The sequence below is a fragment of the Ambystoma mexicanum genome, chromosome 2p (assembly GCF_040938575.1).
Source record: "Ambystoma mexicanum isolate Mex_15411 chromosome 2p, UKY_AmexF1_1, whole genome shotgun sequence".
NCBI lineage: Eukaryota > Metazoa > Chordata > Amphibia > Caudata > Ambystomatidae > Ambystoma > Ambystoma mexicanum.
Window position 1 is genome coordinate 1401154557 of NC_090923.1, and position 24944 is coordinate 1401179500.

A 24944-nucleotide genomic window follows, 5' to 3' on the forward strand; every position below is an offset into this window, starting at 1 on the left:
AACCAGAGGCGGTAGTCCTGGCCGAAGTCCTCATTCTACACCCCGAAGCTAGGACAGGGATTCCGACGCAGAAGGACGTTGTTGCTTTGGCCAAAAAGGGATGGCGTAAACCCCATTCGGCACAGCCCACCAATCAGCGCCTCGATTCCAAGTACAGGCAATTAATACACTCTTGCTGTCGGCACACCCTCAACCGCACTCTTCAGTGATTTCCGCAGCCTCAATCTACTCTTAAGCCTCAGTCTTCCTAGGCCACCTCGTCCTCGGCCCTGCTAGGCAAGGAGGAGAAGATTTTGGAGGCATATGGAAAGAAGGTCTATTCCAAAGTCTCCCTGCACCTTCGGCAGTCTAATGCGGACGCCATGCTCGCAGCCGTTAACCAGAGGCTTTGGCAGGAAATAGCCGACTTCCTTACAGAACTTCCAGGACATAGTGGCGCGTTTTAAGGCGGGGCAGGCAGAAGCAAAGTTGGTGGCCCAAGACGACATGGAGTCCACAGTGGCGCATATAGACACTTTAGGCCATGCCATCTGCATCGCTACGGACATGAGAAGGACTGCCTGGCTGTGGGCTACCAAATTCAACCCGGACGTCCAGGAGCGCATATTGGACCTTCCATTCCAAGGTAGCGACCTCTTTCATTCCACCACCGATGAGGAACTTGATGAGCAGAAGAACAGTTCCCAGACTGTGAAATCCTTATCTATCGTTACGAAGTCCATGCCCAAGACGTACAGCCAGATGCACCAGCGTTACGACAAGGGACGGGTCTTCGGCGGGTTCCAGGGCTTCCAGGACTGAAGGTGCAGGCAGCCGGACTGATCTTTCAAGTCGGCACCGCCGCAAACAGCACAAAGCGGGGAATAAGGGCTTCTTTCAGTCCCCCTCCTAAGCCCCATCCTCAGAGGCAAAGAAGGCATGACATTCCACTCCGGGTCCACGTGTCTCTGGTGTGGGGCAGGCTTGCCCTTCACGCACAGTATTGGCACGTGAGGTTCGTGGACCCCTGGATTCTATCAGTAGTGTCCTAGGGCTACCGCCTACCGGTTCCTCCCTCGCCTCTCTCCTCCCCTCCCCTCCCACAGATTGGTACAACAACTCTGTTGCCGGAAATTCGATCGCTCGTAGAGAGCCAGGCAGTGGAAGAAGTCCCAACCTCCCAGCGGGGTATGGGCTTCTACTCCAGTATTTTCACCATACACAAGAACAACCAGGCTGTGTTGGACCTTTCCACCCTGAACCTTTCCCTCCCTCTTCAAACGTTCAAGATGGTTGCCCCAAGTGTTTATTGCAGAGACACTGTGCAAGGGAGACTGGATGTGCTCCCTAAATCTGAAGGACTCATACCTACACGTCCCAATTTGGCAGCCTCATCGATCCTGCCTGAGGTTCAGGATCATGGGCTTCCATCTCCAATACAAGGTTCTACCCTTTTAGGGAGAATTCTCATTCAATGGCTAATTTCCCTTACCTAGTGAGTCCCCCAGCAGCGGTGCTGGATTTCTGGAGTTTATTTTTCCACTTGGTAAGAGTGTACCTCTTTTCCCCACTCTTACTTGTGTTTTGCATATGTTTATTTAATCTGTTTTTGTGATTGTGGACTCTGGAGTACACCACTTCAATAGTGTGTTATAACACACTTCTTTTGTGTGTTATACAGCACCTTCAGTGTAGTGACACAGGGTTGTCTTTTAGACTTCCCACCGACTCCATTTCTGAGGCTGACTACTGTCCCCTAGAAAAGGGTAAAGTTGCCATTAACTTTACTTAGTCATTTAACCACAGATCCAGTAAACCCCATCTTACATGGAGTACTGGAAAGGGTTAATCCTTAGCCCTTATTATCTGTACCTCCTAGAGCATTGTTTCGCTCTTTTAACATTTAGACTTGGCTGGTGGTAGTGGTATCTACCCTAACTTTTCTACCGCGATTATACTATATAAACGTGGGATTGTTTTAGGCTATTATATTAGCCTCGAACTTAAACCCGCTTGACCAAATACTTTTTCTTTTGGCTCCAGTCGGGTTTATTCACCATTTCTTTTTGTTAAAGTCCTTCTTGTGTTTTACTTTGCGCGGCAAACCAGGTTTGCCTTCTCTGTTCACTGTCTTTTGGCGGGATTCTGCCAAGAAGTCCTCCTCTAGGCCCCTGGGTGTCTAGGTGGGCTGAATGTGAGGGAGGGGTGTAGTCACCCCTGCACAGGGTATCCTAGGAAACCCAAGTCGCACTTTGCCATGATTGGCTGAGGTGGTTGTCCGGGCCGGACAACCCCCCTGCTGCGTGATTGACAGCCAGTTATTCACCGTCGTTGCTGCCGGATTCAGCCCTGTGTGGTGCAGACCCCTCCAGATGTCCTCCTGCGGATCGAAGCTCCAGGAACCGAGGGTCTGCAGGAAACTACTAGGAACAACGGTCGTGGCACCAGCTTCATCATTGAATAAGGTACTGTGTTCTGCTCGAGGAATTTAGGGTGAATCCCTTTTCTTCGCCTCCAAGGCTTGCCCTTGTCTTCCCTCCTTCTTATAACTTTTGCTTCCTCTGTTAACAATATCTAAGTACTCCTGGCTACGTTGAATTGTGAACTATCCGACTGTGTGATCCTCGACAACAGGAACCCGGTTCCACTTGACACTGGCTCTGGCCTATTGACTTTTACATTTCTGCCTAAGAGTGTTCTCTGGTTCTGTCTGCCTTGACAAAAGTATTGCCTATGATTTTTTTGCCCCCAACTCCCTCTGGGTATCTCAGGTGCTAAGTGTGTTTTTGCCCCGGTAACATTTCTTGCAGCGGATATGCGTTTCTTTAGTAAGACCGAACTGTCATTACTGTCAAAAAGTGTTTGCAAGTGTATTCCCGGTAACATCATTTTTTTTCATAACACCGGTCCGCTCAAACACAGGGTACTTACCTTGAAGTTATACCTTACAAAGTTAATTGGTTACTTGTATATTTTACATGTGGTTTTGAATTAATAGAAGTTTTGTGGTTATAACAAATGGTTTAAAAAAATAAATGTACTTAAACATTTTTACCTGAAACTTTGAGTCAGCTTTTGCTCGAGTCACAGTAATTGTGGTCCCTTTGTGTAATCTCTGCTACTGCTCATATACTCTTGAGATAAGCCTGGCTGCTCCGCTACTGCTACCGCTTTAACATTGTACCAAAGCTAAAACTTGTATTGTCACCTGTAGTCTTAATTGTGCCTAACATACCCTTTTGGCTCAATTCAACCCCCAGGGTCTTTACCAGGCTTATGAATGCAGTGACGGCCCTTCTCAGGGCCCAAGGTCACCAAGTCTACCCATACCTAAACGACTGGCAAGTCAGAGCGAGATCCCGTAGGGGGTCCATCGCACCTTCTCCACCCTCATGAATACGCTACATGAATTGGGATTTTCCAACAATCTCAAGAAGTCACAGCTGCAGCTGATGCAGAGTCTGGCGCTCCTGGGCCTCATCTGGGACACAAGCTCTGAGAGAGTTTTTCCCTCATAGGACAAGATCACAGCCATCAAGAGGGCCACGGGTCATTTTCTCAGCAGAGCGGTGACCTCAGCATGGTGGTACCAGCACTTCTCGGATATCATGGCGGCATGTCTACTGGCAGTGCCATACACAAGGCTCAAAATGAGAAGATTACAGCTGCACTTCGCAGCCTCATGGAGTCAGGAGCGGGGTTCCCAGGCGGAACTCATCAGCATTCCTCGCTTTCTCCACCAGGACCTCGTCTGGTGGAGCACGGACTGCAACTTGAAGATAGGCAGACCCTTCCGATAATCAACACCACAGCTTACCAGCACCACAGATTCTTCCTTGGAGGGCTGGGGGGGGGGGCTACCCTGGACAACCACAGCGTCCATGGAGTTTGATCTCTTCAGGAACACGAGGCCCATATCAATTGGCTTCAGATGAAGGTGGCAAGATGATCCTCATTCAAACTGACAATTCCATCAGTATGTATTAACAAGCAGGGTGGCACCAGGTCCCCTCCCCTATGCAACATGGCAGTCAGCATTTGGAAGTGAGCTGTGGAGAACAACATTCAATTGAGGGCAATCCACCTCCTGGGGGAATCCATCCTGGAGGTGGACAGGCTCAGCAGATTGGGTGCGGACAATTACAAATGGCAATTGAACAATTAGGTCCTTCAGGGGATCTTCAGCAGATGGGGGCATCCCCAGGTGGATCTCTTTGCCACCTGGAAAAACAGGAAGTGCCCTCAGGTCGCATCCCTGGGCGATGCCTTACCGATACAGTGGAACAGTATGAACGCATATGCATTTCCTCCCACTCCCCTGGTACACAGGTTGATCTGCAAGATAAGGGAGTCCCGACACTTCAGTATCATTCTGATAGCTCCTTGGTGGCTGGCGAGACCATGAGCTGCTCAGCCTGTCGGACCAGCCTCTGATTCACCTTCCTTTAGGCCCAGCTCATCTAATATCGCAGCAAGGGGTCAGGGTCATCCAACCCGCCTGCAGAAGTTAGCCCTCGCAGCGTGGTTCCTGAATGGGTCACATTGAAGCATTTGTGTCTTTCGCAGGCTAACCTAGACATCATACAGGGTGCTAGGAGCAATGCTACTAGGAGCCAGTACAAAAGCAAGTGGTCTAGGTTTTGCCACTGGGTTGAGTCAAAGAAGGTCGATCCTCTTACTTGCACATTGAGCAATGTGCTATCCTTCTCTGTTGACCTCGCCCATTCGGGGGTGCAAATAGACTCCTGCTGCACCTATCTGGCGGCCATCAGAGCCTACCGGAACTCGGAGGAGGAAGTTCTCTTACGCCAACCCAGTGGTTAAAAGGCATTTGGCGGACCTCATCAGGCTCTACCCACATATCAAGAAGCCACACCCTGTGTGGGACCTCAACATAGTGTTGGGCGCCTTGGCGCATAAACCCTTTGAGCCAATGGCGTCCACAGACATCAGGCTAGTCACCATTAAGACAGCCCTCTTGGTGGGTCTTGCATCCGCACGCCGGGTAAGCAAGATGCACGCTCTTGTGGCTTCCGAGCTTTACACTACCTTTCATAGGGACATGGTGTCATTAGTACGCATGCCACGTTCTTGCCTAAAGCAGTTTCTTCGGTCAACCTAAATGAGGAGATAGTGCTACCCTCTTTTTTCGCAGACCCTAAGGATGTTGCTCAGAGGTTCCTCCACTGTCTAGATGTTGGGTGCGCTCTAAAATTCTACCTTAATAGAACCAAGCGCTTCCGCAGATCTGAGGCTCTCTTTGTCACCTTCGGTGGGTCAAAGCTAGGATATCAGGCTTCTAAGGGCTCAATGGCGAGTTGGATGCTTGTGGCCATTAAGGAGGCCTATGAGGGGCAGCACAAGCCACTGCTCGCAAATATGCATGCCCACGCTATCAGAGCCAAGGCCACGGCAGTCGCATTCCAGAGGCACATTTCCGTGGCAGGTCATCAGCAGTGTGGCCACATGGGACACTCCTTCGGCCTTCTGCAAGCACTACTGTCTGGATGCCGGCTCTAGGTCAGATGCGGCTTTCGGACAGGCAGTATTAAGGAACTTGTTTTCTTAAGGAGGGTCACCTCTCCAACCTGGGGCTACATTCAGTTGTAATCGCCCATGCAGTATGGACGAAAGGGGACGGGACGTAGGAGTAATTATAAGTTACTCACCATATTGACTAACGTACTTCTAGTCCATAGTCCCCTTTCCTCCATACGTCCCACCATCCTCCCCCCTAATAAAACTGGTGTCATTAGGTAATGGTAATATTGTCAACGCGTCAATGGGGACTGAGGAGTGGAGTCAGGGTAGCGCATCCTCCCAGGGCCGTGTACCTCTAAATTGAAAGGGGAAGAAGATTTTTTCTGGTGAAAAAGGTTCCGTCTCCCGTCCCTAGCGAGGGACGCCCATGCCCTATGGAGGAAAGGGGACTATGGGCTAGGAGTACGTAAATCACTACGGTGAGTAACTTATACTTTTTCCACTTTAGACAGTTCTTCTGCTATCGTTGCTTGTAGCCCACCTGCTTTTGCTATGGCTTCACCTCTGATCACTACCCACTACCTTAAAGGCTTCCCATAGTACGCATTTGGATGTCACACTACCTGTATTGTTCGTAAAGTAGCTACTGATGCTTTCTCTAAGGTGCCCTCTGAACACTTTGTCCTTCGGTGCTTCCCCACTCATCTTCCAGGTCAGGATGCGTGCCCTCGCCGGGGGCGGGGCTCTGTATAGATCTTGCTGGCCGGTGTGGTGTGTGCGTATCCTCTGGCCTGTGGGTGTAACTCTCTCCCTATATCAACTAAATTAAATCGCTTGTCATTGCCTTCAGTGCTTTGGCCGGTGGGCAGGGGTACATAAACGTGTTGTCAGACCTATCCTGTGTGGGGTCCATATTGCAGTTGAAGTCCCGCCCCCTCCACCCCAATACGATGGCGCCATTTCTGACTGGGCCTATTCTTGTGTATAGTGAGCGAAAGAAGGTTGTAGCATTGTGGTTTGGGGCATAAGTGTTAATGATACATACTTCCTTGTTCTCCAAAAAACCCTGAATCAGGACCATTCTTCCCTCATTGTAAGTTGCGCCCACTGTGGTTCTACTCAATTTCCTAGTTAGTATTGCTTGTTTTTCTTGGGATAGATGGGTTTCCTGTAAGAGTGCTATATCTATTTTGTTTCTACGTAGATAGGTCATCACTCTTTTCCGTTTTATGTAGTTATTTAGCTCCCCGGACATTCCAGGTTACTAACTTAAGGTCCACAGTCATGTGTGCTGTGGTATATGCAGGGCAATACTGTGAGGGCCCTAGTTGATGCCAAAGCACTTGCTTTGATGTGTGCTGCCCGCTGGCTGTCTAGCTATATGGTATGAACCTGTGCAAATAAACCCACAACTTCTTCCCAGCCATCCAACAATCCCTTTACCCCAAACTGTTGCCCAGCTGACTATAACCTGCTCAGGCATTCACGCTTCTCACCACTGCCCTCTCTTTGTCCAGTTTCTGGTGACAGTCGTGCAATGGGTGGTTACGTAACTGCTAGTATCCCGAAAGTGAACTGATTGTGGGCGGAGGACTGTTAGGCAGAATCCTGTGCAGTGCCCTTAGGGACCACTACACACAATTAAGACTACAGGTGGCAATACAAGTTTTACCTTTGGTACAAGCCTGTACTACTATGTTAAAGCGGTAGCAGTAGCGGAGCAGCCAGGCTCATCTCAAGAGTATATGAGCAGTAGCAGAGATTACACAAAGGGACCACAATTACTGTGACTCAAGCAAACACTGACTCAAGGTTTCAGATAAAAAAATATAAGTACATTTATTTTGAAACCATTTGTTATCAACACGACACTTCTATTACTTCAAAAACCACACGTAAAATATACTACAACTAACCAATTCACTTTGTACAGTATTACTCAAGGTAAGTTCCCTGTGTTTAAATGGGCCGGTGTTAAAAAACAGAACATGTTACAGTGAATACAATTGCGATCACTTTTTGACAGTTCGGTCTACTAGATAAACGCGTATCCGCGTCAAGAAATGCTAGCACCCGAGATACCCAGAGCGAGCTGGGGGCAAAAATCACAGGCAATATGTTAGTTAGGCAGACAGAATCGAAGAACACACATAGACAGGAATTCAAGAGTCAAAGGGCCGGAGCCAAAGTCAAATGACACTGGGTGCCTGTTGTCGAGGATCACACAGTCAGACAGTTCAAGATTCAACATTGCCAAGAGTACTTTGATATTGTCAATGTTCGGAAGCAAAAGTTATAAGAAGGAGGGAAATGTAAGGACAAGCATTAAAGTAGAGAAATAGGGATTTCACCCAAAATTTCCTCAAACAGGACACAGTACCTTTCTCAAAGAACGAAGCTGGTGCCACGGCAGTTGTTCCTGTTGGTTTCCCGCAGACCCACACTTTCCTGCAGCTTCAGCACGAAGAAGGACGATGAGGGGGTACGCACCACAGAGGGATGAGGCTGGCAGCAGCAACAATGAATAAAAGGTGCGTTCCTTAAAACCAGGAGAGGCTCTTCAGGTGGCTATCCGGACCACTACAGCAGTGTGAAGCGATTTCGACCACGAAGGCGACCTCTGGCTGAAGAAGATGAGCTGGTTAGCCCCACCAGGCTCAATGGAAGAAGACTCTGGACTGGATCTCCTCTTAGTCGTTGAAGGGTAGATAGCTCAGGACTGCAGCAGGGCTTCACCGGTACAGGGTAGTTGCAGCAGTCAACCTCTCCTCCACTTCTCGTCGGTTCCTTGTAGTTCCATTAGCGACTCTCTGACTTCCAGCCCAAGAGACCTGCCTTTTATGCGAAAACCCCCCCATTCACACAGCCTGTCTGTCAATCACCCAGCCGGGGGGTTGTCCAGCCCGGACAACCACCTTGGCCAATCATGACAAAGTGCGACTTGGGTTCCCTAGTAGGGATGTAACGGTATTAAGGTATACCGTTAAAGATACCGTGAACCAATGAATTGAACAATAATAACCGTCACATTGTTTATACCGGTATACCGTTCATACCGTTAAGTGTGCTTTTCAATCTGATTTGGAAAGGCTGCAGTAAGCAAGTGCTGCACAGTCTTGGTCTTGAACTGTTGGATGTGCCGTCTGCCAAGTAGTTTCATTTTGAGCAGTTTTTAATGCCATTCCATAAACCACATGTGCCTGACACAAAATCAATATGTTAGCAATAGAAAGAATAATACAGTGCCAAGAAGGAAAAGGGTTTGCTTTTTTTTTTATTTACATTTTTTTTTAAAGCGCTCACACAGCCCGCGGGCATCACAGCGCTGTTAAAGAAATTGTTTTTGTTTATTTAGTTGCGTAATTGTTTTTGTCTTATTTGCATATTTATAAAGCGCTTAAACACCCAGAGGTTTCTAAGTGCGAACCCGGGGATCGAACCTGTGTTTCTTCGTGTCATCTTGCTTCCAAGGCGCGCACGTTGCCGCTGAGCTATCCTCCCGGGACTTTGGGTTGGTGGCTTTGGGGTTTATATATTTATAATGGATAATGTTTTCTAAACATATGACAATGGGGGATTTCCCTGGTTCTATCATTGAATTTACATATAATAAGTCACACTGCGAAATTTACTAATCTCTGTGGTTATTCCCTGCTGCCATACCAAAGGGTAACATGTCTGTGATTACTGAACACCTTTTGGCCCGGAAGTAAACTAAAGGCTGTAACGTAAAGAGAGAGTGCGTGTGCATGCGCACAAGCGTATACTACCATCAGACTCCATTGATCTGTGGCATGCAGGTTATCAAGATGGCAACATGTTCATCTACACCAGTAGCCAGTGGGGGAGCTAAAAGCCTAAATGACCACTTAAGAAAAGCTATTCAGTTTGCTTTGCCAGTCGCAGCAGGGCTCCCCCTCCCTCCTCCTCTCCCCACGTGTGTTTGTGGAAGCAAGGGGTGGCATTTCAGTGGCAAGTATGTTGAAAAGCCCAATTCTCACTCTGGGTGCCTGGTTTTGTTTGTGATGAATAATCTGACAATTTATGACCTTTTTAGAAAATATTTGTTAAGATTAGTTAACTCCACCTGCTATACCGCGATAACCATGATATACCGTCATTTGGCAAGAAGGTTATTGTACCGTCATAAAACTAATACCGTGACACCCCTATTCCCTAGGATACCCGGTGCAGGGGGTGACTATATCCCTCCCTCACATTCAGCCCACCTAGACACCCAGGCGCCTTGAGGAGGGCTTCTAGGTAAAAGCCCGCCAAAAGACAGTGAACAAAGAAGGCAAACCTAGTTTGCCACGCAAAGTAAAACACAAGAAGGAGTTTAACAAAAAGAAATGGCGAATAAACCGCACCGGAGCCAAACGAAAAAGGATTTGGTCAAGCGGGTTTAAGTTTCAGGCTAACACAATAGCCTACAATATTACCACGGTTATATAAGATAACCGCGGTAGAAATTTAGGGTAGATAACACTGCCACCAGCCATGTCTAAATGTTAAAAGAGCGAAACAATGCTCTAGGAGGTACAGATAAAAAGAGTTAAGAGTTAACCCTTCCAGCACTCCATGTAAGATGGTGTGTACTGGATCTGTAGTTAAATTTGACTAAGTAAAGTTAATGGTAACTTTACCCTTTTCTGGGGGACAGTAGTCACCTCAGAAATGGAGTCGGTAGGAAGTCTGAACGACAACCCTGTTCCACTGCACTGAAGGTGCTGTGTGACACTCACAAAGAAGGGGGCTACTGAAGTGGTGTACTCCAGAGCTCACAATCTTAAAAACAGGTAAAAGACACATAGCAAAATAGGTGTAAGAGTGGGGGAAAAGCTCACACTCTTACCAAGTGGAAACAAATAACTCCAGAGTTCTAGCAAAGCTGCTGAGGGACTCACTAGGTAAGGGAAATTAGCCATAGAATGAGAATTCTCCCTAACAAGGACGCCCGTCTATATCTGCCAGTTTTTGGTGGTGTTCCTGCTGATTCCATTGTCCATGCGTCGGAGTGTATGTCTGTAGTTGTTTAAATGTCCCGGTTGCTCCTTCTTTTGTGCCATAGTTAATCAGTCCGTACGCGGTGCTGCTGCAGTGTCTGTTCAGGTGTCACTTATACCTGTTGTTTGATCTACGAGGAGGACACTGCATGTTTTTGCTGCGTGGTCTGGGCGTTGTTCTGGTATTGATGCCAAACATTCGGTATCCATCCATGCGTGTGTCCCCTCGGGGGTTTCAAAGAGGAGGGCCTGACCCTTGTATATGATTTTCAGTTGTGCCGGATATAGCAGCATATATCTAAGGTTAGTCTCTCAGTCTCTTCTTAACTGAGGCTAAATGCATTCTGCTTTTTTGCACCTGCAAAATGTAATCTGGGTATGCAGTGATTTTTGCTGATGCTCTCATTAATCCTGCCTCCCGTTCTGAAGAACTCAAGGATTTTTTCTCTATCCTTGGATTTTAATATCTTGGCTATTATGGGCCATGTGGGGGCCCTGGCGGGGGCTTCCTTGCGGGTGATCTATGCGCTTGTTTCACCTTGATGCTTTGTGTGAGGTTGCTGGGGCCTATTTCTTGTAATGACATATTCTCTCTCTAGTTTGTTGGGTCTGCGTCTTCTGCCCCCTCCGGCAGCCCGATTATTCAAATGTTATTTTTCCGGGCTCTACTTTCTGCTTGATCCGCTCTCTCTTCCAAGTTCTTTATCCGTTGCTTCATCGCGTTAGTGTCTCTCATCATGCCCTTAAAGTCGGTTGTGTTTTCCACTACTTGTTTATCTAGCTCCCTGTCCTTTCAGCCATAGCTTGCACTTCCTGTTTTAGGAGACCTACATCCGTAATGATGGTGTCCATTTTGGCTTCCAGTGAAGTGTTTAGGGCCGCCTTTGCTGCTAGGACATGTTGGTCTGCTCCAGCCTGCTCCTCTGACGTTTCGTGGGCTGTTGCTGCCATGTTTGCGGCCTTAGTTTCCCTTGCAGACCTCGTGTATCTTTCTATGGTGGGTTGTTTAGACTTGTGTTTGGACACTTTGGGTAGCATGTGAGGTGCCGGGTGTGAGCTGGTTGTACTTCTGCAGTGGTTGTCGGGGGTTGTGTTGGTAGGCTCTGCTGTTAGTGATAGTCTGTTAGTCAGCACAGAGAACTTTCTGGGTAGCCTGACTGTGGTGTGATCTTGGGCGCACCACTGTCTGGCTTGACTGCCCTTTGCGTTGTAACGCCTCTTGTACTCCAGCCTCTATGCCTCCTATTTACATGGCCCGGCTCTTGGTTGGCAAACCTTGGGATGTACACAGAGCTGTGGTGCCCTATTGCTGCTTTGCTGTCGTAGCTTGCCATAAGGAGGTTTCAGGTGCAGGGTCTCACTCTGGCTTGCTTGGGAATCTTGCCGGTAGCCTTTGTTGTCTCTGCCGCCACTCGTGGCTTATTGTCCTATCTTGCGTTCCCTAACAGGTGTAGCACAGCCCTGTGGTCAAGCGTTGCTGTATGCCCTCTCACATGTGGCCACCTTGCAGGTGGTCCTCCCACACCCGCGTGTCTTTATTCCCCCCAGGGGGTCTTGTGTTGCCATTAGTTTGAACACAGGGCGGCCAGTGGGCGGCAGCCTGCGACTATGTCTGCGGCAGCCCAGTCGCGTGTCCCTCTGCCCGCCAGAGCTTATCCGTCTCCTGCCTTCACAGCGGTTCTGCCTGTGCCCCCCTCTACCGTCCAGGACCCCGAGGTGCTCCGTGTCCAAGTATCTGCCAGACCGGCTCCTCAGCGTGAGTGCCGCAGGCCCGCAGGGGACCGGCTCGCCCCTCGCTGTGTAGCGCTGCAGGCGCTGATTCATTCTCTGGGTCCCGGGCCGCCAGGTGTGTGGTCCGCCATCTTGTTTCTGTACCCGGCTTGATGGGCGTCTGGAACGTCGGGCCAGCTGCTAGTTTCCGCCCCTCCGTTACTCGCGCTGCTGGAGAATGAAAATTTGACAAGATTTAATTAAATGAGTAGCAGCAGGCAGCAGACACACCTGTGGGTTACAGATGCAAAGCTCAACTGCCTATTTCAAAAGATAATCATTCTAAATGGAACGCACCCAACACCCGTATAAAGAATGCACTTACATCATTTGGAACTGTGAGTGAAACAGAACCTACACTCACTTGGAATAAAACTGCAAACATAACACACCTCCCTCCTTACATGTCAAAAGAAAAACATTACTATACCTACTCAAGATAAAAGTTTTTGAAACCATCAGGTATTTTCTTTACTCTTTTGCTTTGTCCTTCAATACTCGAGTCTGTATTTTCTGAATTTCCTTTGTCTGATTGCAATTGCAATCGTGGTTCTCCCTCTCCCCGTTCATCATTCATTTCACAATCCACATGGTCTTCTACAAAGATTTCACCATCAGGGTTCATTGTGCTTTTGACCAATCTGGATTTTGACCAGCATTCACCGCCCTTAAGTATGACAACATTACCACGTATTGCTATGACTTTTTTTGGACCCAGAAATTTACTTTCCGTGCATTTCCCTCCAAACGTGGGTTTCTTATCAACACTAAATCCCCTTTGGCATACTTCACATCTTTAACTCTGAAGCTATTAAGTTCATTATTTTCTGCCTGTCTACTTCTATACATCCAGCCATATCTAACCATCCTGGGCATAATCTGGTGGCTGGTTGCCGCCCTTTTAAAGACACAAACAGTGAGACTTGGTAATGGAATGTGGTGTGGTGCGATAGCTCCAGACCATTTCCTTTAACAACTCTGACCACTCTAAACCAGAACCAAGCGCCAATTGAATGCCACATTTAATAATCCTATTGGCTCTTTCGACTAACCCATTTGCCCTTGGGTGGTATAGTGCAGTTCCTGAGTGTTTGATCCCAAATCGCACTAGGAATTCCTTCATCTTTTGTGAGCAGAATTGTACCCCGTTATCAGTAATAATTTCTGTGGGAAATCCTTCTCTATAAAAGACTTCCTCGAAAAATGCAACTAATTCATTGATAGTGGCCTCCCTTAGGGCTTTCCATTCTAACCATTTGGTGTGATAATCTACTAACACCACCATAAACTTGAACCCATCACCCAAACCTTGGACGGGACCAATAATGTCAACTGCAAGTTTCTTCCAGGGCTCACTAGGGACTTGAACAGGGCTGAGAGGAACTTCCCTTACGATCTTCCCTTTGTCTGCGCTTTTACAATCTCTGCCACCCCAAACTTTTTTTTCTACCACACTATCCATCCCTGGCCACCAATATGATTGTCTCAAAAGTCTTTTTGTCCCATTTATCCCTAAATGACCCTGATGAGCCAGGTCAATTAAACGGGATCTAATACTTGAAGGAGGAACTATTTTGGAACCCCTCCTCAACTTTACTCCATCTTCAGACAAACTTAGTTCCAACTTGTCTTCATAGAAACGATCAAAGCTTCTATCTAATGCATCTCTGCTAGGCCATCCACTCCTTGTCCACTCTTCAACTCTAGTCAGTATGGTGTCCTCTGTATCCGCCTCAAGCCATTCCTCCTTTCCCACTGCACACGCTGCCATATCCGAAATAGTCATGTCCTCCCCATTGACCATTCCTGGGACATTTTCAGCATGTTCCGTAGGAAGTCTGGACAGGCAACTACATTATCTCTGCCAGGTATGTATCTCATCTTAAAATTATAACCTTGCAGTCCAACCATCCATCTAGCGATCCTTGGGGAACCCTTAGCCCAATCGCAACTACTCAATAGTTGTACTAGTGGTTTGTGATCTGATTTTATTAGAAACTCCTGTCCCCATAGAAAAAAATTGAAGTGCAGAATGGCCCAGTAGACCGCTAAAGCTTCCCTTTCTGTTACTGAGTAATTACATTCAGCTCCTCTCAAAGGCCTCGAAGCGAATGCAATTATGTGTTTCCTTCCCTGAGTCTACCTGGCAAAGTGATGCTCCTAACCCTGACAGACTGGCATCCACCATGAGAATTGTCTTCCTGCCACTAACAAAGCCACCTAATGAAGGGACTTTCGATATACCCTCCTTTATTGCAGTGAATGCCGCTTGACATTCAGCAGACAATCTGAAACGTACTCCCTTTTTCAACAGATTTCTTAAAGGAGAGGAAATGGTGGCAAACTTTTCTACGAATTTGTGGTAGAACTCTGCCATCCCCATGAAGGATCTAAGCTGATCTTTGTCAGAGGGGGCAGAGACTCTGCATATATTCTCCACTAAGTTGGTTTTAGGTGATACACCTTGACCTGACACCTTGTGTCCTAAGTACTCCACTTCTCTGAGAGCAATACGACATTTCTCCCTCTGTACTGTAAGACCAGACATTTTCAATCTTTGCAACACATTCCCCAGCACACAATCATGTTCACTTTCAGAACCAGCATAAATTAGTATATCCTCTTGAAATACAGTAACATTATTGAGACCCTTGAGCACTTCTTCCATGACCCTCTCAAACACTGAGGCAGCCGATGCCAATCCGAAAGGCATTCGCAAATATTTGAAAGTGCATTCAGGTGTAACAAAGGCTGTTACATGTTGACAGCTGGCTGACAGAGGCACTTGATGGTAAGCTGCGGACAGATCAATTACCGAGAACCAACTAGGTTCTCCTAGGGTGGCAAGGGTCTCTGATATCACAGGTAGAGGGTGTCTTTCGATGAAAATGTTCTTGTTAAGATCAACGCAAAGTCTCAAACTCCCGTTGCTCTTTGTGACAAGCACCACTGGAGAGAGCCATTCAGTGCCTTCGATACGCTCAATTACCCCTTTCTGGATCAAGCTCTCAAGTTCTTCACGAAGTTGCTGGCGCAATTTCAGGGGCACGGGTCTTACCTTGTGTACCACTGGTTGAGAATTCACTTTCAGTCTTATATTGTGCTCAAAATTGTTCAGTTTTCCCAGTTGTGAAGTAAAGACCTCAGGGAACTCCTTTGACCATTTGTTTTCAACTTCTGCAATTGTCACTGGTTCTGTAGCACTGGCTTGAATACGGACACCCAATTCTCTCTGTTCATCCCAACCCAGAAGTGACGCTCCCTTCTTTTCAACTAATATCTTCGCAGAACATTCTCTTCCCTTGTACGACACTCTTCTGTGGAATTCACCAATCAAAGTAATGGGGGATTCTCCATAGCCACATGGCTGAACTCCAGCAGGAACATGGATGTCAGAATCTTTACCAAGGACATTTCTGAATGTATTTCTGAAGGTATCCTCGGATATTACGGTCCAAGGGGAGGCCGAAACTACTTTCATTTTGAGATGACACCCATCAACGGAATTGATGGAGGATTCTCTGCACATGTTCGCAAAATGACCTTTCCGCTTGCACTTGTAAAAGTCAGCACATTTTCCCATGTGCCCGGCAAAGTTTGCAGAGTGTTTGGGGTTGCCACAGCTGGAACACCTTTGATTGCACCACTCCTTCCTTGTGTTTGTTCTTCTTCTAGGCATCACAGCACACACACTTTGTGCAAGACTTTGAGTGGATTGCTTATCTATTTTTATGACTCATGTATTGGGAGGTCTGTTCGATGCTGCGTGTCAATTGCACGACTTGCACCAATGAGACCTCTTTGGCAACCTGCTTTTCCTGCACTCTGAGACTGTTTGTGCATCGTACCAGCTGATCTCTAATGAGAGAGTCAGTAAGGTTCCCAAAATCGTAGGTGTGACTTAAAGTCCTCAATGATGCGAACACTTTTGCCACTACTCAGATCAGCCGGCATGTTTCAGGCTAATCCTGCCTTATGTTATTTGCTGTCGGCAGCTACAGTGGCTTCGGGTATGGTGGATTATTTGAGACGGGCCTGGTATCGGAGATCCAAAACCGTGGCACAGAATTTGATTGAGCTCTGAAATTGTAATCGTAATGAATTGTTTGGCTGCTCCCTGTGGATATTACCTGATTTACACACATGCACATTTTAAATCTGTATGTATTGTTTGTAAATTTATATTCTAGATATTTTTTCTTACGTTGAATTGACTTTTGTAATGTATGCATTTTTTATTCTGTTAATGGTTTATGGATAATTTGTTTCCGAATAAACTTTTATGATGATGATGCCACATAGGATTCCACTGATTCAGCGCTATCTTGGGCGCGCTGAAAAAACCTCTGCCTCTCAAAAGTTACATTCTTTTTTGGTTCGAAATGTTCCTCAATTTTCTTTCTTGCTATGAGATGCTCATCAGCATCACCAGCACCCTCCTCAACACCATGTGTGAGACCATCAAATACAATGCGTCCTTCAGGCCCTAAATTGTGAAGGAGCAGACCTTTTTTTCTTGCAGAACTGTATCTGTCACCTCCAATGGCCACAATATAATTCTCAAACATTTTGACCCATCTGTCCCACCTCAGAGGGGGGCTGCCGGGTTCAGAAAGGAAGGGCGCAGGCGGAGGAATTGCTGCCGCCATGTTATCAATTTCAAAGGAGTGGCTTTGGGTGCCCAATGTTCAGCAACTCTGTGGAGACTAGGAATGTGCTTAGCTTGTCTCTGGAATGTCCATATATAGGGATTATTAGCCCGGAATGTCACTGAAAGCAGATGATTCTGAAGGTTGTGCTAACAATATGCAAGGTATTGTGACCTCACAAGGGGCCTTAGTGCCACTTGAAAGTCTTCCTCCCAGGCTCAATTGGAACGTCTTCTACGGGATCCTCAGTGTCGTCACAATAGGCACGTTGCAATCTTATAGCAATCGGCTTTCTGGCTGCCGTAACTGAGCAGGCCGCGCTGGTTGCCTGGCAACAATCGCCTAGGAATAGCAACAACAACAAAGGCCCTGGAAGCAACGGCCGGGGCCCGCCCTCGCTTTGTGCGATGAGGTGGAAGGGGCTGGGCTTCCCAAATCATGTGTGTGAGACCATATGCACACTGTAACCAAACTTGCAGGGCAGTGCGCAGTCCGGAGACCTCCACCCCCAATCGCGACACCCCTGCTCTGACCTGTGACAGTGGGGCCGCAGCGTCTGCTGCCTGGATCGCCGGGATGGGGCCGGCCTGGATCAGCTGCTGGTGCACCGCTCGGCACTCCCGCAGGCAGGGAGGAGCGGCGCCTCAAGGGCACAGCAGCACAGCATCAGCGCTCTGGGCCTCAGCTTCTTCGGCAGCAACACGGTATGGCAAATCAGGATAAGTGTAGGTCGAGCGCTCAAAACGTATGGGACGTCCTCGTCGCCAGTGTTAAATGACGCATGACACCAGAATGAGAATTTGACCAGGTTACAGATGCAGAGCTCAACTGCCTATTTCAAAAGATAATCATTCTAAATGGAACACACCCAACACACATATAAAGAATGCACTTACATCATATGGAACTGTGAGTGAAACGGAACCTACACTCACTTGGAATAAAAATACAAACATAACATTTGTGTGCACCGGGTGTTCCCCCAGTCCTCACAGCTGTGGTCCGGGTCGATCACTTCGGATGGTTGCTTATCTGACACAGATTATTACGGATCTGGCAGGAGCAGCAGAAAGTGCGTCCTCGATCCATGGCTGCAAGCCACGCCCACTTCATGTTCCTCTTTTTAGGATGCTTTAGCACTGTTAAATCCAGCCTATTCAGTCAGCGCAGTGTACTGCTGTTAGCTTCGGCTTTGCCCCCTCTATCAGTTACCGCTGCCCAGGTTCCATACTTTATGGTGTTTTAACTATTTTGTGTCAGGGGATACTCTCCCTGCAAAGCAAAGCTTTTAATCACCAAGCATACCTTATATAACATGCAGGTGTCCTGTGTATGTCGCTCCTCTACATCAGGGCGAAATCAGATTTCTTACTAAATTGTCATCTCCAGGCTGGGTGTAAATGGCTGGCCTTGCTCCATCAGTGCTTTCTGGAGTCCTGGGTGGAGCACCAGTACCACATCTGTCTCAGTGTTCCTATGGGCATTCATGCTAGCGCACACAGCCTCTGTCCGCCAACTTAGAATCGGGTGGTCGCCATGTTATAGCTTCAACTCTGCTCACAAGTGTCCTCTGTCCGCCAACTTAGAATCGGGCGGTCGCCATGTTATAGCTTCAACTCTGCTCACAAGTGTCTTTGTCCACCTCCTGACCAAAGCCCCCCTCTTCTAGGAACCTTCCTCACTGTTTTATGGTCGAATGCGCATGGTTTGGGCATTGGTCCTTGGGGAGCTGCCTCGAAGCTCACAGAAGTAGCTCCACAATCAGCGCCATCTTGACCACACCCCAATGTCTCCGCTTTTATACACTTCATAGTACCTTGAAACCTATGAGAGCGGTGCGGATTACAAACTAATGAATTAACTTTAGGAAGGCCTATTTCTGTTTTCTGCTTATCTACAGGTACTTCAAACACAAGCAATAGCTCCCTTGCGTTTACGGAGTTAAATCGGCCACCCACAAGTCATCCTGGTTCTGCAAACTCATTATAGTGGATTTAAATTGTTACCAGGTGTCTGTTAGAGGCAATGTCTGCCAGTATTGGACTGTATAATTGGAGGATGAACATTGCTTAACAAGTCAACAGCCAGTGCAGTAGCTTAAGTAATGCAAAGTAAATATTCTTGCATAGCGTGCCAAGCAGAAACTTATCTTGAAGGAAACCGTTCCTTATTTCAAGATGAAGTCCTCTACCAAACAAAGCAGAAGCTTAATCATTTTTCTTTCTTGAATCTACTATCCTTTATATTGTACCATTTACATCTTTCCTTGCTTATGACGTACATTTTTATGCAGCAACATTTATGAGCCAGAACACTGGTGGTTTCAGAAGACATGCTCTTTACAATTATATAAATACATAGAAGAAATGGCCCTTACAAAAATAATATATAATAATTAGATTTCACGACTGTTTTGCATTCATTCATATTTATTATTACAGCTTAACACCGGAGACCAGGGCTTTAAGTGGGGTAAAAAATCGAGGGGGGGGGGGCTCATTTGGGGGCGTGGCTTGTGTGGGGCGTGGCCTAAAACGTACGCAAATCGTAAGGTAATACATATTTCTATGTTTAGAAAAGATGGCTTGCAAAGTACACAAACCATAGTAAGGTACGCACACAGATATATAACATGCATATATATATGTGTGTGTGTGCATACCTTACGGTTTGCCTACTTTTCAGGCCATTTTTTTAAAAAACATTTCGGTTTTATAAAAGATGGCTTTGAAAGTACACAATTCAAGCCATCTTTTATAAAGCTTTGACTACGGACAAAATTGTCCGTCGGCAAAGCTTTATAAAAGATGGCTTGAATTGTGTACTTTTCAAGCCATCTTTCATAAACCTCGAAAAATGTCGAGGAATCCCCAGGTTCGCTGAGGGTTAAAGACGCCTCGGCGACCTGGGCAAACAAAGGGACAGTAACTGCCTCTGGTGACCCCTCGCGCGAGAGGTCACCAGAGGCAGTTACTATGACTTACAGAAGTGGCAGCCAGGCACAGCATCGCCTGACTTCATGGCAGGCACATCTCCCGTCGCGGCGATAATGCATCCCGTCAATGTTGCGTGCAGTGGAAGGGGGGGCCCCGGCAGGGCCCCGGCTCAGTCCCACTTAAAGCCTTGCCGGAGACCAGTCTCTAAACGGAGGACTGGGATTTGAACCTAGGTTGCTCTGCGTTGTCTTGCTTCCAAGACAAACGCATTGCCCTTGAGCTATCCTCTCGGCCCTGATTTGGATGTTTGAAACATTGCATTGCCTATTGGCAACCATCTTGTCCCTAAATACTACCAATGGCTATTTCATTTTGCTGCATGTGTAATTCATCTGTGGCTGTATGGACCTTTCCTTGATGTACGTTTTCAATTGTTAGAAGCAAGCTGAAAATAAGTCCATGAGTGATGAGGTGCAGTGTTCTGACAAACTCTTATTAGTGTTGGAGAATAAGTGGATGGAGCTGAACATTTTGAAATAATAGTAAAGACAAAGCTTAAGCTGTGTTTGTGCCTGTCTGATTAGCAGGATTGCCAATGGAACAAGAATGGAGAGTAGGGTGAGCAGACGTCCCGGTTTTCCTGGCACAGTCCGGGGAAATCACCCAGGGTCCCGGGAGTTTTTTCATTTTAGAAACCCTGTCCGGGGTTTGCATGGTTGCGTGGCTACAGTAATTCAAATTGTTTTTTATGTTTTCAAAACACTTTCAGAATTTTGAAGTTGGAGGATAGGCTCGAACCCCCAACCTTTCAGGTACAAGTCACAGCACTTACTGACTGCCACAGAGACTGGCTTGTTAATGAGTGTACAGCAAGCCGTGTTATATCCATTAGAGCAAACGCCTATTTTGAATTAACATGCCAAGATTCACAGACAAAACTGCACAAATGAGATCATATACAGTTTATAGAAAGGAGAAGTACTGGAAATATGATTGGGTGGTGGTTGTGGGGGCGTGTTGGGGGAGGGGTGGTAATTGGTGGGCTGCGATCGGGTAGTCCCTCTTTTATGTTTTTGGTTGTCCGGTTTTTCGTTTTGGAAATCTGGTCACCTTAATGGAGAGACACTTTACTGTATTGTAAGGGCAGAGCTAGCTTTTTGGCTTCTATCTACTACATCTTTTTCTTGATGGTTAACTTGGAACTTTGTGCTGTTAAATTATCCAACGCTAACAGGATGCGTGTGCGTGCGTATATTGGTTTAAGTACATTTGTGTTGTACTTCTTAAACAGACTTTGCATTGTGGACCTTTCAACCCAATGAGCATGCACATGCCTATATTTAGAATGTGAAAGCATTCAGAAGGTACATATCCTCAATTACACCTGTTAACATTATACATACAAGTGAGAACTTTACTTCATATGCTGGACTTAGAAAATTAATTGGATACAATATTGCACCATTGGCTTGTGAGTTTAAACTTAATTTGGGTTTTCCAGAATTACTAAAATGAGAAGTTCTGGTGCCAAATTGCTTGTATAGTTCTACAATGTCATCCCTTTTATTTGTTCCTGTAGATGATGGCCACACCGCTGTTCTTTCTTTGAGTGACAGTGACCTTCTGAAGCTCGAAAGCGATTCGCGCACAGTGAGGCTGCTGAGCGACTTCCGCCAGGCCCTCACATGCATGGTGGAGACCTGCCTCCGCCATGAGCTGCCTGAAGTGCCGGAGAACCTGCAGGAACAACACCGCCAACTCCTCCATCTTCTGGTGGAGCTTCTCAACAGCACTTCACACTCTATTGGCAAGAACACCGAGTGTATGGTGGAGGAGTGATGAGGCCAATGGGACTCTGGATTTGTACAAAACGAATTGCACATTGAAATAAAAAAATGTATTTATTTATAGGAGAGGCAGTCTCATCTGTTATCCATGTGGGGGGTCTCCACATAATTATGTTTCATTTCATATGGAAATGGATGTTTCATGTAGTGCTAAAACTGCAAGAACCCAAGAAACAATGTAATTTTTTTTGAAAATTATGCAGTATGTTCTTGCAGCTCTTGAAAATGTGCTAGGAAAAGAAACTGTTTAAATCAATCTGTGGAAAGAGGACGTTGGGTTGGATGTTTACATGTCCTGGCCCCTAAATAATATCTCAACAGAACAGGCGTGGCATTGCAGTACCCGATGAGTGATTTGAAAGTCACTGTTCAATAAAGGCCGTTTTTTTTTTAGTTCTCATTATTGCACTAATTGGGACAAGATTGGGGGAATGATTTAGCCAAACGTTCAACTATCTGTGTCCCGCCTATGTACTTCCAAGTTGGTGGCTGTTCTGCAGCATACATGAAACATCTTTTTGAAAGATTTGTAAATAAAAAACCTTCAAATTTGTGCTCAATTTCACTTTGCTGAATACATTCTGCCTCTGTCTGTCCTAGCAGTCCATACTCGAGGAAGAACACTCTCGGCTCTCGGAGAATGTAGGGATGCCAACTATGCATTTATATCATCACAATTAAAATGAAGCTTGCAAAGCACAGTCTTTACTTCGAAAAATAATGTATTTGGTACATAGGTGGAGACTGAAAAAGGTAGCTAAGCAAAGCGCTACTACAGAGTTTTGCTTAACAGACCAAAGAAAGCCATGAATACTGCACTCCTTTTCAATGACATGTTCCCTAGATCACCAGTAATAAACTGTGACCATGGACCTTTACAAGAAACATAGATGGTACTTCATAATGTTGAGATCAAGGGATCAACTGATGTTTCAAAGCATATTGATAAGGTTCAAGGGTCTTTACTCTTACGTCCCGTCCCCTTTCCTCCATACTTTATGGGCGTCCCTCGCGAAAGACGGGAGACAGAACCTTTTTCACCAGAAAAAATCTTCTTCCCCTTTAAATTTAGAGGCGCGGCCATGGGAGCATGCGCTCGCCTGACTCCACCCACCAGCCACTCCTCAGGACCCTTTTCCACGTCGACGGGAACGGGCTGAATTCACCAGCGCTCCTGGGTTTGGCATCGGGCATGTAATACCACGCGCTCTTCCCGGGATATTCTTCAGTCTTTTTCTTTTCAATTAGGTACCTGGTCCTCCGATGCCACGCTCCTCCCCGGTGCATGATGACTTCAGCCGGTGTCCAGCAGGCGAGAGGCTCTTCCCTACATCCGACCCCCATGTCCTTTGCCTCCGATGCCTTGGCCATGACCACGGCTGGGAAGATTGTTCCGCGTGCGACGCACTGACTCCATGGGCACTGAAGAACAGGCTAGCTAGGTGGAGGGAGCTCTTCCAGAAGTCACCTCCGGAGGACCTAAAGGACTTCGTCAAACATCGCTTGTTGCCGAAGGAAAGGCCTCTAGTCACTATCGCACCCCGTAAAGGCGACTCCTTCCCAAGGAAGCGCCTGATCGAGAGGAACCTGTTGGGTTCTAGCACCAGCACACGTACCAAGGCTAGTCCAGCTACCGGCCTCATGGCTTAAGGGTCTCCGGATCCTTCTGGGTTCAGTGCTGAGGGACCGCAAAGTTCTGTTACCGGGGTTACTCCTGGGGGCAATGCCCTAGTACCGGCATCATGTCTGAGGGGGCACCGTCACGCAGCACCACCAGCAGCTCCGCTGAGGGCAATACGCCTTCCAGGTGATGGCCTGAGGTGTAGGATAGGCCTTGTGTTACAACACTAAGCATCTTGGACGGGGCTGGTTCCAGCGAGCCAGGCACCACGACTTCAGCACGTGGCACGCAGCTTGACAAAATGGCCGCTTGTCTGATACCCCCTCTTGCGGAGCGGGTGGAGGAAAGAGTCACAAGGTGGGACTGGTGTCAACCAGGTGCGTGGCCTATAATTTATCCATCTTCAGGGCAGGTTTCCCCTGCACCCCAGGCAGAGTGCGCCCCGGCCGCAGTTGCCCATAGCCACTGCGTCAATATCACCTCCCACCTCTACAGCCTCCGAAGACCGGTTCTTCGAAAGGTTCCTAGGGCTGATGCGAACTCCCCAGATGAGGGCCATCAGGGACATGCTCCCCCAGGTCACCCTACAGGCACCTATAGTCATTCCTTCTATGGCTCTATTGCCCCAGCGCAGCCGCCGCCCCAGCCGGCTCCTCCAACAGTACAGGCGGTTCCACAGACTGCCACCGGCTCCGGACTCCACACTGCAGCCCACGGCGCCCAGCACTCCTCCGCTAGCTCCGGACCCCCCGTCAGCCCCCCCCCCCGCGAGCACCCTGGTGGACACTGACGAGAAGGAGGACCCCCGACGAGCCATCTTCAGCCAGGGCCTTCCACAAATGCCTTGCAGGTTTGACAAAGTATTTGGGCCTTCCTCAGCACGAGGTAGAGCAGCCCGAGGATGGGGTCTTGGCAGAAGTCCTCATCCTAAGACCCCCCCCTACCAAAACGGGGATCCCGATGCAGAAAGACATAGTTGCCCTGGCCAAGAAGGGGTGGCGCAAGCCGCACTCGGCCCAGCCTGTCAATATTGCCTTGACGCCAAGTACAACCGCAAAGTCTCAAAGAAGGCATGACACGCCCCTCTGGGTCCACGTGTCTCCGGTGGGGGGCACGCTTGCCTTTCACATGCAATATTGGCACCAGAATGTTTCGGATCCCTGGATCCTCTCTGTAGTCTCCATGGGGCACCGCCTACTGGTACCTTCCTCTCATTCCTCCTCTCCTCCTCCCCTCCTCTCCCACAGATTGGGACAACAACTGTGCTGGGGGAGATCCGGTCGCTCGTCGAGAGCCAGGCAGTGGAAGAAGTCCGAGCCTCCCAGCGAGGATTGGGTTTCTATTCCAGGATTTTCACATACAGAAGAACCACCACCAGGCTGGCCTGAGAGTTGTGTTGTACCATTCCACCCTCAATGTCTCCCTCCCTCTGCAAAAATTCAAGATGGTTACGCCAGCTCTTATTGCGGAAACACTGGGCAGGGGAAACTGGATGTGCTCCCTGGATCTGAAGGACGCTTATCTACACATCCTGATTTGGCAACCGCATCGTTCGTTACTGCGCTTCAGAATCGTGGGTTTCCATTTCCAATACAAGGTGCTACCCTTCGGCCCAAACTCAGCGCCGAGGGTATTTACCTTGTTAATGAATGGAG

At 47.6% G+C, this 24944-nt stretch overlaps 1 protein-coding gene across 3 annotated transcripts in view; it reads left to right on the top strand.

The window, feature by feature from the left end:
- Positions 1–22221, top strand: part of DHX30 (DExH-box helicase 30) — a 1582523-nt gene extending 1560302 nt beyond the window's left edge. For 2 of the 3 annotated variants that reach the window (XM_069645845.1, XM_069645846.1), the window contains one exon: positions 21401–21734. In XM_069645845.1, the coding sequence (XP_069501946.1) occupies positions 21401–21660 (260 nt within the window). In that variant the 3' untranslated portion in view covers positions 21661–21734. Of the gene's footprint in view, positions 1–21400 lie in introns of all 3 variants that reach the window. The other variant, XM_069645844.1, reaches the window with a different exon arrangement.
- The last annotated feature ends 2723 nt before the right edge of the window (positions 22222–24944 follow it).